General features: G+C 48.7%; 1 protein-coding gene across 3 annotated transcripts in view; it reads right to left on the bottom strand.

Annotated features, from left to right (window-relative positions):
• SERTAD2 (SERTA domain containing 2) overlaps positions 1-15,172 on the bottom strand; it is a 126,164-nt gene that overhangs the window by 25,320 nt on the left and 85,672 nt on the right. Inside the window, exons 1-2 of one of the 3 annotated variants that reach the window (XM_081906507.1) lie at positions 7,644-7,828; positions 7,187-7,293 (exon numbers count right to left, since the gene is read on the bottom strand). The exons of 1 other annotated variant lie outside the window; for it this stretch is intronic. In XM_081906507.1, the coding sequence (XP_081762633.1) occupies positions 7,187-7,227 (41 nt within the window). In that variant the 5' untranslated portion in view covers positions 7,228-7,293; positions 7,644-7,828. Of the gene's footprint in view, positions 1-7,186; positions 7,294-7,643; positions 7,829-15,172 lie in introns of those variants that run through there. One more of the 3 variants, XM_081906508.1, reaches the window with a different exon arrangement.

Below are 15,172 nucleotides of genomic sequence, written 5' to 3'. Positions count from 1 at the left end.
TTTTAAATACTGGATTTCATAATTAAGTATCTGCTTGACAGTAGTCATTTTCTCCCTGATGGGTTATCTGTGGAACACTGTGTAGTTATGAAGACATCATGGTACGGTTTAGGAGGGTGGCTGGGGTGAGAACAAAAGTTGGGAAAAAATGGCCATGGGGAAAGAAAAAGTTGTAAAGACATATGCAAATTCTATAGCAAATTCTCTGTTAAGAGGGAAGCAACATGAGTGACTCATCCCCCTCTCCCGCCCCTTTCCTCTTTTTACCAACCATATGAATCAACTCTTAGTTTTACTGCATAGTTAGGAGGAGGAGAAAAAGTAGAGCACACTATTGCAGTGTGCATCATGTATATCATATTACATTAACACTTGGGAACAAGAGCCAGCTACTTACGTTTAAAAACCAAAACCAAAGAATACGCTCTGGCTGAAGGGTTATGTGCAACAAATACAGTGAGAGAAGGAAATCAATCAGAAATTATCTGCTCCCCAAGTAGATGGAGAGGAAAGGGGGACGCAGGCCTGATTTCTGATTCACAGAGGAAGAAGAATTATGGCCCTTGGGGGGAGAGGGATGAACTAAAGAAACTTTCTGACCACTATACAAAGCAGCAAGTCACTTTTCTGTGATGGAAGGCAAAAGAGATTAAAAGCAGCAGCACCCTGCAAATAATATTGCAGGCTGTTGAGACAAAGACGAGTATGAATGGCTCATCGCTGCTTCATGCATGTTCTCAGTGTCCTGCAAGGCCTATCTAACCAACACAGCCAGGCTACATGCTTTGGTATAAAACAGGGGCCAGCAAAATTTTTCAGCCGTGAGCCGGTCCACTGTCCCTCAGACCTTGTGGGGGGCTGGACTATATTTTGGAAAAGAAAAAAAATGAACGAATTCCTATGCCCCACAAATAACCCAGAGATGCATTTTAAATAAAAGCACACATTCTACTCATGTAAAAATATGCTGATTCCCGGACTGTCTGTGGGCTGGATTGAGAAGGCGATTGGGCCGTATCCAGCCCACGGGCCTTAGGCTGCCTACGCCTGGTATAAAATATTCAGACTGCCCGTGCTCCTCTGGGCAGAAGTTAAGAATGTCCCCACCATTCCAAGGAATCAATCAATCAATCAAAATTATTATTATTAATACCCCGCCCATCTGGCTGGGTTTCCTCAGCCACTCTGGGCAGCCTCCAACAGAATATTAAAATACAATATCTATTAAACATTAAAAGCTTCCCTAAACAGGGCTGCCTTTAGATGTCTTCTAAAAGTCTGGTAGTCGTTTTTCTCTTTGACATCTGGTGGGAGGGTGTTCCACAGGGCAGGCGCCACCACCGAGAAGGCCCTCTGCCTGGTTCCCTGTAACTTGGCTTCTCGCAGAGAGGGAACCACCAGAAGGCCCTCGGAGCTGGACCTCAGTGTCCGGGCAGAACGATGGGATGGAGACGCTCCTTCAGGTATATAAAGTGCACTAAAAAGAAAAGTGCACTATGACAAGTTCTATATATTTTTGTCTGCTTTATCTGAATTTGAGAAAGTTCTCTTTAGCTGCAAAAAAACCTAACTCTTTTATGAGGAAATGTTAAGGGGGCACTATACTGACAAATCTGGATTTAAGAACTTCATTTCACAGCTACCTGCACTTTAGTAAGACGAACCCGCCCTGGGGCATTCAGAAACTAGTCAGACCTGCTGACTGACAAGCTGTACACTCTGCTTCAAACAGGCCTTCCTTCCAATGTACCCCCCCCAACACATCCACACACATTTCCCTGCTATCATGGGTGTTTCTCTATTGCTGCTCATTTTATAAAGGCAAAAGAAAGTAACAAACTAATGATCATGTTGCCTTACAAAACTTTTCGAAGCTTTTCAGCACAGTTACCTCACACTACATAAAAAGTCACACCTAACAGATCTATTAGTTCAAAGAAAAATATTGTGCACACATATTAATTTAAACCTTAAATTACAGAGAAAGTAGTTATACAGCAGCTAAATGGAAAACAACATCTTCAAAAATTAAAAGCAGTGGGTTTAGATTTGGTGTGGGGTTTTTTAAACACATATTTTATTAATTTTGTTTAGGGCAATTATATCTAGTCCACTTCTTTTCATATGAATACTGCCCGATGCAAGAAACTTTAGTTATCTCAAAGCATTGCAAACTGCCCAAGTATTCTTCAAAATGTAAAACTTTTGGAATCAGAACTCATACATTTCCCAAACCTCCAGCGATTAGATGTTCTGCAGCACCACTCTAAGCCTGATACCCAATGCAAACTTCCCTGGGTGTATCCCCTGTTGAACAGTGTGTCATAACTCCTGGATAATTTGCAAAGGATTGTACCATAAATGAGTGAGACTGCCTGACATTTCCAGGCATAGTTCTTGCTCTGCCTCAGCATTAAGGAACTGAGCCCCTTTTTAATAATCACGACACACACACACACAAAATATATGTTAGGACCATGGGAGCAGCAATTATCATCTACACCAGTGAATGTCTAAGTTTATCAGTGCAGATTTCAAGTGTTAGAGAAGGTGTAGACAGTAGTCAATGATCTATTTGCTATCTTAACTACTGTGCTCAGCAAGCAACTTCCACACCATCACAGATGCTCAAAGGTTCCTAGTTTCTCCACTCTGCAGGGCCCACAAGCCAGCTTTCTGAAATCTAGGGACTCTCTGAACTCCTAAAGAATAAAACAGAAAATTCCCCAGCACACTTCTCATGCACCCTGGACGTGACAGAATAAGGAATAAGAATTGTGTGACCAAAAGTCAGCTGTGGTCATGTGTTCCTATACAATGAAATGGGTACAGTGGTACCTCAGGTTACATACGCTTCAGATTACAGACTCCGCTAACCCAGAAATATTACCTCGGGTTAAGAACTTTGCTTCAGGATGAGAACAGAAATCATGCTCTGGCGGCGCGGCGGCAGCAGGAGGCCCCAATAGCTAAAGTGGTGCTTCAGGTAAAGAACAGTTTCAGGTTAAGAACGGAGCTCCGGAATGAATTAAGTACGTAACCAGAGGTACCACTGTACTCAGTTGCTCCTGCACACAGTGATCTCATCAACTTTTTAAGCTATTGGAAGATGTGCAGCAAAAAGAAAATCTTACCTCATTATGTACTGAAAATGGATCTGGCTGTGGAAGCTGATGACTACTTTATCACATGGTCAGCAATAATAGCTGAGCTCACCAAACAGCCATGCTGATATTCAGTCACATGACCCAACTGTGGGCTTTCTGGGAGGAAGACACTGGCCCCATAACCTTTAACAGAAGGTATTCCAAATCCACACCAGCATGACACAAACAAGAAATGCACCCTGTAAGGTTCACTACAAAAGACTTGGGAGAGCAACAGGTTGGTGAAGGCTGAGATGGTGACAGATTATTTGTTCCTGCAAGAGCTTTGGGTAGGGCAAAGGTTTGTTAGACTTTCTCCCAACTGATGTGGAGCTGGAGTCCTAAGCCATCCATTTCCTGTAGCACCAGAATTTGAAGAGACAACCCAGCCAATATCTGCTCCCCCTCACGTGAGAGCATTCACCAGATGATCTGAACATTTAAGTAAGTTGTCTCATTTCAGCCTCTGTCAACCTGCTTTCAAACCCCTTAATATCTCCTTTCTCCAGCCATGGTGGAAACCAGAGGCTGCTGGGAAGACACACCGAGTTTCAAGCAGAAGCAACTTAAGCAATTTATTGTCCCAGCCAGGAATTGAAATCTGCTAGTGTACCATGAAAACCACACTTGACTGTTAAACGCCTTTGAGGGCATGGGAGTTTGCATGGAATTGATTTGGTGGGTCAGTTGTTTACATAGCGCACCAGATCTGCACAAAGCTACATGTGTCCATGCGCAGCATGTGCTGGTTTCCTGCTACCTGCACTGCAGACCAGGGAGGGATCATGGGTGAGCACACTGTCCACATAAAGTGATGACAGAACCTCACACTATGCGGAGTGGATTTCCCTACCTTCAATGAATTTTTGTTTCCTGGATGATTAGCTTAACAATTAGCAAAAAGAAAAAAGAAAGGGGAAAATGCTGATTTTACAAGTAGGAGAATCAGCTGTGCCTGTGCCCTAAACCTACTGCCAGCCTGCAGCCATTTAAAGTGAACCTTGCACTCTTTCTCTTTTCCCCTTTAGTGCATTAAATGATCTTTGGACTCTGTAATCAGAGCCTGCTGTTTCTGGCACAGTTACTTTTCCTCTCTCTCTCTCTCTCTCTCTCCCCCCCCTTTTTGGCCAAGAAGCTGTTGCAACTGGAGCCGTCTCCATTTGTGCTATCTTTTTAGACAGAAACTGTTATTTCCAAAGAAGGCACTGAAGAGCCCTTATAAGTGGGTCATAGGAAAATTGCCCACATTTTAAATAACAATATAATCTCCCTTCCGATATACAACATATGAATATACGTAACGTCAAGGCAAAAATTCTTCACTAGTAAATATTGCTGGTCGCATATCAGCACCAACTGTCCAGCTACTTTCCAAAATATGCAAGGTATAAAATGAAACTCTGTAGTGTTTTCCCCACCAATGATTCATACCAAGGGTGAAGAAAACACAGGAGTCATCAGCAAAGTGGTTCAACTGGCTATTGCATAAGACAGGTTGGAGGTGAAACTTCAAACTTTTTAGTCCCGAGTTTGGAGAAGACTGCTTTGAGTATGTACACCAAATTCAGCCAGGATCCTACAAAACAATGACTTCAGTAAATCTGGTTTTTGGTGGGGTTGCCATGTGTCCAGATTTTGCTGGACATGTCCTTTTTTTCCAGAGGCAAAATCACCGTCTGGGCGGATTTTTAAATTTTTGCAAAATGTCCGGGTTTTATTTTAATTTATTTTTGTACCATTTGTCCGTGACACTGGTAGCCAGCGGAGTGAGCTACATGGCGCAGACTAGGCAACCTTTATGGGGACACTCTAGGACTCATGGCATCTCTGGTGGCTGCCAGGCCTGTCCCGGCCTTCCCAGGGCCACTCAGAGGCCGAAGACAGCAAAGGTAAGAGAGGGGAGGCGAGCAGGTGGGCATGGAAGGGATCAGTGGCAGGTAGGGGGTGAGTGATGGGGATGCAGGCTGGTGGGGGGGGGGGGTGCCCCGAATTTTTCTCACAAAATGTTGGAGGGCATGTCATTTTCATTTGCAATTACTATTATTAAATATTTCAACACACCTTTTATTTTTTACTGCACACACACTAATACTACTACTACAGTATTTTTCTTCCTTCCCCCTCCACACCCCAGCCAACCCGCAAATGTGTCCTCTTTTTTGCTCTTAAAAATACAGCAACCCTATTTTATGGGTGGTACATGTTATGCAATTTCCATCACTGCTTGCTATAGCTCTGTAATTTGGGAAATATGGAGTGAGCAAAAAGGAATAAAAGGAAACAAAGCGTGTTTTCTTGTGCAGCCCAAACCTATGCATGTATACTCAGAGTTCTACTGCTTTCAGTGGAGTTTGCTCTTAAGTATTCACCAGACTTCACATTAAGTTAGCCTTCATCTCAGGTTTGCCTTAAAAAGTCACATCTAAATGCCAATGTATTTGAACAAGTTTCCCCATTTATTTAGGGCAACTTCAAAAGGAAGAGAAACAGCACTGGACACACTAAACAAATCATATTTGGATTTTTAATGCGCATCATACAAATTTTAACAAGACTGCATTTTTTAATTGCTCCTCCTGAAGCCAATCTGCGATTTTTCATTATAGAGCTAAATGAAGTAGTATCAGGCACAAAAAAGAAAAAAAACTCTTGCAGCTGTTAAGATGCTACAATACTTGTTTGTATCCTAGGGAACACTACCACTGTCCAGACTCATGTACCTGTCTAGTACTATTATTATTCAAGTCACTAGTTTCTGATATATCAATCTGTATATACAGCGCAGCACTTTTTATTTATTTACAGAAAAACATTTTTCAAAATTAACTCTACAACAATCTTGACCATATGAAAAGGCTTGACAATCCAAGATGAGAAGCCTGCACAATTCTCATATCTGACAGCTACAACAGTCTAGAGTTTGGGAGCAGTGCTGCCCCCCCCCCCACTTTTATTCTTTTCTTTCAAGAGCACCTTGATACAAAGGTACATGTTTCTGCAGATGAACTTTGAAAATCAATTCCCTGTCATCTCAACCAAAGGAAACCAGAAGAAATTAAGACATACATGACCTGGCTCTGGCACTGTGTCTTCACTCAAAGCATTTACGAGAACTTCACAGGAGCCTAGGAGAGCACCTTTAGTGATAAAATTGACAGCATTCGGTTTGATTTTTGGAGAGCAACTGAGTTGCTTATCTTGATTCAGAATTTTGAATGCTAGATGGGAAAATAAAGAACTTCCAGGGAGGGCCCTTGCTAGGTGAACCTGCAGCCACCTGAGCTATCCGTTTCATTTTGCGCTGCTAATTTGCAAGAGAAGTCCCTGCCACAAAATAATCTTGTATCAAGAAAAACAAGTGTATATTCCATGAGAAGGGTAGGACACCAACCTAGGCACTAACATGCACTCAGTATTTATGTGCTGTCAATGACTGGAGAAGCTAGAATCTACTAGAAAGTGCAAATCAAATCTTAGGAACAATATTGCTTACTAGTTTCCATGTCAAAGACCAGCTTTGGCAGCTAGCACTGCTTTTAAGATGCAGAATATCTCCATGAAAAGACACCCACATACAGACATCACCACCACAATGTCATGCTGAGACGCCAAAGCATGGAATACCATAATCTAGCTTTTTTAGTAACCTAGTAGAAGAACCTGTCTCACTTTAAAGAATTTTAGTTCCCACCTACAAAAACCTTCTGCGTTGAGCCTCTTTTCCCCAGTTCAAACACAGAATCGCCCTCACTTGGGGTCTGCCAGTTTGTTTCGAAATAAGACCCTCAACTTTCCCAGCTCGAGGTTCTGAAACGCCCCCGCTACTTCTTCCTCTCCTCCAGGATCAGAAAGCAAAATTACAGGGTACAGTTTCCAGCGAATGTCGGTCTGCAGCACACACTGAAACTTATCGGAGAGCAAAAGCAAGTTGCACTGTAAACATGGCTGGGAGAAACTCTTAAATGCGCCACTCATGCCCCGACGAGGAGGGAGAGAACATGAGAAATTCGGAATACGCGCGCGCACACGCGCACACACACCTGCTCAAAGCAACACGGGAACCTCCGATCCGTCTGCACATTTGGACCCTCAACCGTTTCCAAGGAAGAAAAGTAACTCAGCCGACCTCTTTCCCCTGCACATCTCTCTGAAGGCGGGCGGGCGGGGGGGGGGGGAGAAAGGTAGTTCTCCGGAAGGTTACAAGGGGGAGCAAATCATGCAAGCGAAAGGCAGCGCTTCCTCGGCCCCCTCCTGCCCCTCTCCCCGCGACACGGGTCCCCTTCTGCCTTCACTGCCTCACCAACCAACCGGGGAGGGGCTGCTTCTGGAGCGGCAGCCTCCGGCTTTGCCTTCTTGCATCGCCACCTCGCCCTCCTTTCCCCAGACAACCCAGTTTGCTGGCCGAGTTCTCAGCATCTCCCCGATCCAGTGGATCCCCGGGCTGGGCAAAGCGGCAAGAGACCCCTCTCCTCCTTCCGAGCGGCGAGTTGCACTTACCACATGCAGTTCCTCCTGAGAGCCGAGAAGCATCAGGGGCTGCTCCTGCGCGCTCCTCCTAATCTTCCCCCGGCTCCATATGTCGCTCTCCTCGCCCGCGGGTGGGGGGCTGGCGGGGGGGGGCAGGAGGAGGAGGAGAGGAGTGGGGGCGGGGAGCGAATGCAGCTCGGAAGGATTTAAGCCTCCGCTTTGCTGCGGCGGTCACGAAGCATTATACAATGGAGGAGGAGAGGCGGGGAGGGACCAGAGAGGCGGGGAGGGGGAGGAGAGGCGGCAGGCGCTGCGAGGAGAACAGCAGCAGCAGCAGCCCCGGCCAGGCAGAGCGAGCGGAGGAGAGCCTCCCCGAGCTCCTTGCCCTTTGGCTCGCTTGGCAAGCCCCGCCTCTGTCCCCGGGCGAGGCGGGCGCGTTCAGCCGCTGGCTCGCCTCTCCATCCCGCGACACCAGGCCGAGCTGCACACGCGGCCCCCCTGGCGGGGCCAGCAGGCAGGAGGCGGAGCCGCCCAGCTCCAGGCAGCTATCGCTTACAGGCGCCTTTGGCGGCGGGGGCGAGGCGGGGCCAGAGCAGCCAAAGCTGCTGCATGGAGAGGCCGAGCCGGTGAGCGCCAGGAGAAAGGGGGGCGGCGGCGGAGGAGCGTCTCCGTCTCCTCCCCTGAGCCCACCCGGCCTCTCGTCCGAGGGGGGCAGCAGGCGTCCTCGCCGCCGCCGCCGGGCGATCTCAGGGCGGCGAGTCGGGGGCCGGGGGTGAGCTGCACTCTGCGTATGCCCAGAGGCCCTGCGCCGGCTTCCTTCCTCAGGGCCAGCCCTGGGAGCAGCCACGGAGGCTGCGAACGAGCCTACCTGCCTCTAGATACACCTGTGAATGCTGGAATGAATGGAGGGGCGCGCACGGTCTCCTATGGAGTCCGGCTGCTCCAGGCGACACAGGGGAGCGGGGGGGGGGGTGAAGCCTGACTGCATCCCACTGGAGATGTGGGGCGGGGGCGAACTTGGAAGCTGAACTGCCTTCCGCAGGAAAACACAAGACGCACAAACAGGCGCCTTGCAGAGCGTCTTTCAAAAGGCAAGCAAAGCAACCCAGCCAGGTGACTTTCGTTTCCGGGGCGAAGAGCGGGTGGGGTGGGATCCAGACAGCTGGAGAAAAAAAGACAAGGAAACCGGCATGGAGACAGCGGTTTCTACACGCACGTGGCCCGTGACAGCTTCACGTGCACACGTTAAAGTTGCAAGCTTGGTGGCCAGGAAGGGAGCTCGCTCCATTGACAAACGCGCAAACTCACACGCACGCACATACAAAGCAGTTCCTAAATTGGGCGCGCGCGCGCGCACACACACACACACCAGCCTGCTTGCTTGCTGAGCAGAGAAAACCACAACTATGCTAAGCACGCGAGCTATTCAATAACTTGAAACTGGTCAACAAGTCAAAAGTGGAGCAAGACTGCGAGTGCGCCTGGAAGCGGCGGCAGCAGGAGCTCTGCAGAAGGAACAACAGCTGGGGTCCCCCTGCAAGCCAGGGCAGCGATCAGGGGAAGGGGGGGGGGGGAGCGCCGGCCTGGCTGCTCCTGGCGAAAGGAGCAGAGGGCCTCCCTCCGGGGCATGTGTGCGAATAGAGGGAGGAAGCCTTGTTTTTGCCGCTCAACCCGGGCCGGACCGATCCACTATGTTCCCTCCGTCTCCCCAGCCGTAGGTGAGCGAGGTGGACCCTCCCAGCCATTGCATAACCCGGCAATGCCCGCAGCCGCGTAAAAGGCCGGCGGGGAGCGGCGCTGCTGACGAGGAGGCGAAGCGGCTGGCTGGCCTCTCGCGCTTGCCAATCCAGCCAGCCCGCTGCCCTGGCAAGGGAAGCTTCCCCGGTTGAACTTCGGCTCGCCTGGGGTAGATCCCGGCACTACAGAGCCAAACCGAAAGCCAGTCGCCTTCCTCGCCCCCCACCCCCACCCCGCCAGTTACACCTACAGGGAGAAATCATTATACCAATGGCAGAGCGGTGGGGTGCGCTGCGTTTTGGCAACATTGCATAGCTTTTCCCCCCTGTCTAGGCAATCCAGGAGATAATGGCTTTATGAGATCGTGTTGAATACAAATAAGTCGGGGGTGGGCAGTTTATTTACCCCTTTGGGCAGCAGTTTGGCGAGCTGGTTTAAGCACCCTGGCCCTGTTCATAGCTGCTCATAATTTCTCCCAGCTCCCCCCACTCAAAATGCCTATTGGTTATTTCCCCCCCAGTACGGTAGAAGGAGTAGGCGGCAGCTGCGTCACGAAATCAGTAGGAAGAAACCGGTGACCGATCTTCCTTCATCTTGGAAGTTTGTTCTTAAACCTGGGAAACTACCGTAAATCCAAGAGTTTCTCTCTCTCTCCTCCCCCCCCCCCATCTCAAAGCCTTTCTTCTTGCAATTCGGCGCGCGCACGGAAGTTTTAAAGAGAGGTTTGTAATAGGTAATGTAGTGACACTTTAGAGTTATATAAATTGTTGTAGAATAGGATGATAAAAGGCAATTCGTGCACCTTGAAATGTTGGCTGTGACCCTGAAATCATGCCATCATGCTTTGCCTTCACACAGTGGCGTAGCATGAGGGGTGCAGGGGGGCCCGGCCGCACCGGGCGCAACATCTGGGGGTTAGGGTTAGGGGGCGCAAATCCACGGGTTAGGGGGCGCAAATTACTTGCCTTGCTGACAACCCACGCTACGCCACTGCCTTCGCACAAGGTATAGCTAAACTGTGGCGTTTCCCCCCACAAGAGGCAGAAATGGCCACCTACTCAGATGCTATACATGGGCACGGGCAGGATTTTTGTTAGAGGGGCAGAACCTATGTGTTTTTATTGATTGGGGGGGCAGCTGCCCCTCCCTGCCTCCGCTTGGCTACTCCCATGTGGCTATAAAAGAGAATTGTGCAAATTCATGGAGGATTAATAACCATGATGGCTATTTGCAGCCTCTACTGTCAGAAGTAGTTTGCATTTACATTTTGTTTCAGCTTTATATCTGTTTTGATTTTTGTATGGTAAGTTTGCTTTGAACTTAAAGGTAAAGGGGCCCCTGACCATTAGGTCCAGTCGTGACCGACTCTGGGGCTGTGACGCTCATCTCGCTTTATTGGCCGAGGGAGCCGGCGTACAGCTTCCGGGTCATGTGGCCAGCATGACTAAGCCGCTTTTGGGGAACCAGAGAAGCGTAGGGAAATGCCGTTTACCTTCCCGCCGGAGCGGTACCTATTTATCTACTTGCACTTTGACGTGCTTTCGAACTGGTAGGTTGGCAGGAGCAGGGACCGAGCAACAGGAGCTCACCCCGTTGTGGGGATTCGAACCGCCGACCTTCTGATCGGCAAGTCCTAGGCTCTGTGGTTTAACCCACAGCGCTACCCACGTCCCTTGCTTTGAACTTACATTTCATTAAACAAAAAAAGTGACTATATGTGTCTAATGACTGATAAATAAATAATGACTGATAAATGAAATACAGGCAATTTCCCATTTACACGGAGGTTGTGTTCTGAGGCACCATGTACATCAGAGGGACATGCTTAAGCCTGCCCTGTTCTGACCCCACTCTCTTGTGCCCCAAACAGTGCATGTGCCAGCAGTCGCACGCATGCCGATCGCATGCAAATGGGGAATAGCCTATACAGTGGTACCTCGGGATATTCACACCTCTGGTTGCGCATCCTTCAGGATATGAACGCGGCCAACCCGGAAGTATTTTTCCGGGTTTCGCCGCATGCGCAGAAGCGCTCTACCGCACCTTGTGCATGCGCAAAAGTGGCACGTCCAGTGGTTAATTCCTCAGGATCCAACTGGAGCTCCAGAACAGATGCCACATACAACTGGAGGTAGCACTGTATATCAAATTCTTGTAGGATTTATAGAGTTGTCAAAACAGCTCACCTAGTCTCATTCAAACTGCCTCTCTCCACGAAGAGCCCTCCTCCATTGATGCAGCCATGAGTTTCTACTAATTATTATTATTGTTGTTGTTGTTATTTCATCATCTATGAATGCCCTCCCATACAACATCCCAAAGTGATTTAACAATAAAACATATATAAATGCAATATAAAGACAGTGGTTGCCAACAGTTCAGGTCAGAGTCCACACCTAAGTGCCAGGGGAGAAGGGGCCATGCATGTATTCCTGGGGTTTGCCAGGTATGGCTGCTTGTGCTAGAGCAGTGTTGCACTGTGGTAAATAACCAGGGCCTCAAGTGTTCTTTTAAAAATATATATATAATAATGTGGTTTTATTTATTTTATTTTGTACTAGAAGTAAAGTATTTAACATTAACTCTGGAAGTGTTCCAGAGTTGGTTGCCAGATGTGAAATATATTGGCATTATTTTCAGTTCTCCTACCTCTTTAGAGGAGGGAGGTGGGCAGAGAGATGAATGGATGGATGCAGGCAGGTCCTGGCAAGGCAGAAGGAAAAGGCTGGAGTGGAGCTTCGGCCCAGCACATATACCGTATTTTTCGCACCATAGGACGCACTTTTTCCCCTCCAAAAATGAAGGGGAAATGTGTGTGCGTCCTATGGTGCGAATGCAGGCTTTCGCTGAAGCCTGGAGAGTGAGAGGGGTCGGTGCGCACCGACCCCTCACGCTCTCCAGGCTTCGCGGACCTCTTCGCAAGGAGCGGGAGCACTCCGGCTCCTTGCGGAGAGTTGCCAGCATGCCGAAGCCTGCGCGCGCTGAGCTCTCCGCAAGGAGCCGGAGCGCTCCGGCTCCTTGCGGGGAGTTGCCAGCATGCCGAAGCCTGCGCGCGCTGAGCTCAGCGCGCCCAGGCTTCGCGGACCTCTCCGCAAGGAGCCGGAGCGCTCCGGCTCCTTGCGGGGAGTTGCCAGCATGCCGAAGCCTGCGCGCGCTGAGCTCAGCGCGCCCAGGCTTCGCGGACCTCTCCGCAAGGAGCCGGAGCGCTCCGGCTCCTTGCGGGGAGTTGCCAGCATGCCGAAGCCTGCGCACGCTGAGCTCAGCGCGCCCAGGCTTCGCGGACCTCTCCACAAGCAGCGGGAGTGCTCCCACGGCTTGCAGAGAGCTGCCTGTTTGCGGGCTGGGGTCGGGGGAAGCTCGAGCTTCCCCAGCCCCGCGCCTGGGGGGGGGGGAAATAATTTTTTCCCCTTTATTTCCCCCCCCAAAAAAATGGGTGCGCCCTATGGTCCGGTGCGCCCTATGGTGCGAAAAATACGGTAGTTGAATTTGCGTAAGTTTGATGTGCGTAACATGACTGTATTCTGCTTCAGACCCCAGCAGTGAAAAGCACGCTAGAGCCAGAGGAAGTGGTATGTCAGGGACTGACAGGACTCTGGTGAGTCTGCCCTGGGGGAAGAGGAGCTGAAGCCAGACTTGGGAGAGAGGGGCAATGGTCTGTGGGCACCTGTACCAGCCAGCAGGCAAGAACTGGAGGCAGGGGGAGCTTCAGGGCTGGAGGAAGAGGCAGGCCAGGCAAGTGAAGGGCCGGGTGCTTTCCCACCCTTTCCTTGCACTACCGTCTCACAGAATCAGGAGGGAATGGAAGCAGGAAGAAAGGGCTTCCACAGAGGCAGAGTCTCTTGTCTAAGTGTGCATAGCCTGTTAGGGGAAGGTAGTGGTGGAGGGGGACTTGTTCCTGGTTGCTGCAACTGCTCCATAGAGTACAGACCTGGGAATAGCTGCCTAGGTACTAGATTGGTGTGTGGAGGTCTCAAGAGCCGTAGAAGTGACTGCCAGTGTTACATTTCACAATAAAGAGTTAACTCCCTGCCTGGTGCATTCCTTTGACATGATAATGCATATACCGCCCCAGTCTTGCAGGCTGCCCCTTCCTCCTCTTAAGTTTTTGGATGTGGAAGGATGAGACAGAGGTCTTTCTCAACTGTACTAACCAAAGTTCCCCATTAGAACAAACCACAGTTTACTATGTTGGGGCACATACTAGGATTGAACTGTGGTTTGACATGCTACTGTATTAAGTAGCCAAAATTCCCCAAGAGCAGATTGTAACAGTTAGTTCAAAAGTGAAAGCTTTTTTTTATCCTCTCTTCACATGTATTAAGGGAGGAAATGTGAGCACAAGTCCTACCTCAAAACCATGGTTTCCTGTTACGTGCGAAACAGGCCAATCTGTATCATATCCCTTAAAACTGTCTTTGTTGTTGGAATAGCCCTCAATATTCCCTTCCAGATAGCACATTTAATTGCTATTCAGGTTGCTACATGGAATGTGCTTACACAAATGTTCCAGGTAAAACTTGGTATTTTTAGTGCTGTTAATTAATCTTGAGCCTTACTGCTTCCCCTCCCCTATGCTGGCACCATTTTATGAAAATTCTTGGTTGGTTAAAAATATAGATCTTTGTGGATGTTTTGCTGCCTTGCTGTACAATTCCACACCTGGGAATTCTCATCCTGCCATGCTCAAACATGCAGTTTCTTTAGAAAAGGGACTTGCAGGAAGGCAAGGCAACAGCTAAGCACATTTTTGGCGCGACTGTTGTGCAAAAAAAGACCCTGTGGACGCAATCCACTGATGTTTCCTAGCACAGGCCCCACCGAACTGTAGCACTGATAGCTATATAATGTGGAAGTATATGCTGCGTAATGGTTGCAATCCAAATTAAGTTGGCTGGTGCACAGTTGAGTAAGCAGCTCTTTCCCTGAATAACACTGCAAGAGCTCACTCACTTGTTTATCATGTGTTTAATAAAGGCCTTCATAGATCTAATGCCACAGACAGAACTTCCCAGTCACTCCACGTCCCTTGAAAAACACACAAAACTTTTCAACATACTCATTTAGTCCAGTTCTGAGGCATGACTTGACATGCCAGCCCAATGGATTTAAAATAGGCCGTTGCAAAATCATAATGGAACCATGACTGCCTAAGTGTGAGCTACAGTGACAGTGTGGCGTAGTGGTTAGGGTGCTGGAATAAGACCTGGAAGCCCAGGGCTGAAATCCCCACACAGATAAGAAGCTCAAGGGTGACCTTGAACCAGTCACTCTCTCTTAGTGTAATTCGCCTCACAGGGTTTTTGTAAAGACAAAACATAGAGGAGCCTTGAGCTCCTTGGAGGAAATAATAATTTGTCGTTGTTATGTCTCTACCATACAACAACAACAAATAATTATTACCGTTGTTGCAAGCCACAGGGCATGCAATGCAACTAGTCTCATAGTTTTGGTAAGTGTTCGTGCTCTTTCAGACACCCTGGTCAACAGTTGGAAAATGTTCTCTTTGCTGGCAGCCACTGCAGGGGAAAAACCCTCTTTCTGCCACTGGGAGACTGAAAATGCTGTAGTATTTGTAGCATAAGAAACCATGGTGTCAGCTGAAAAGAGACTGCCTCCACAATAACAGAATACAGTGGTACCTCGGGTTACATACGCTTCAGGTTACAGACTCCGCTAACCCATAAATAGTGCTTCAGGTTAAGAACTTTGCTTCAGGATAAGAACAGAAATTGTGCTCTGGTGGTGCAGCAGCAACAGGAGGCCCCATTAGCTAAAGTGGTGCTTCAGGTTAAGAACAGTTTCAGGTTAAGAACGGACCTCCG

The sequence above is a fragment of the Podarcis melisellensis genome (assembly GCF_964234715.1).
Source record: "Podarcis melisellensis genome assembly, chromosome: 3".
In the NCBI taxonomy this organism is placed as follows: Eukaryota; Metazoa; Chordata; class Lepidosauria; order Squamata; family Lacertidae; genus Podarcis; species Podarcis melisellensis.
This window is presented reverse-complemented; position numbering and strand designations above follow the sequence as displayed.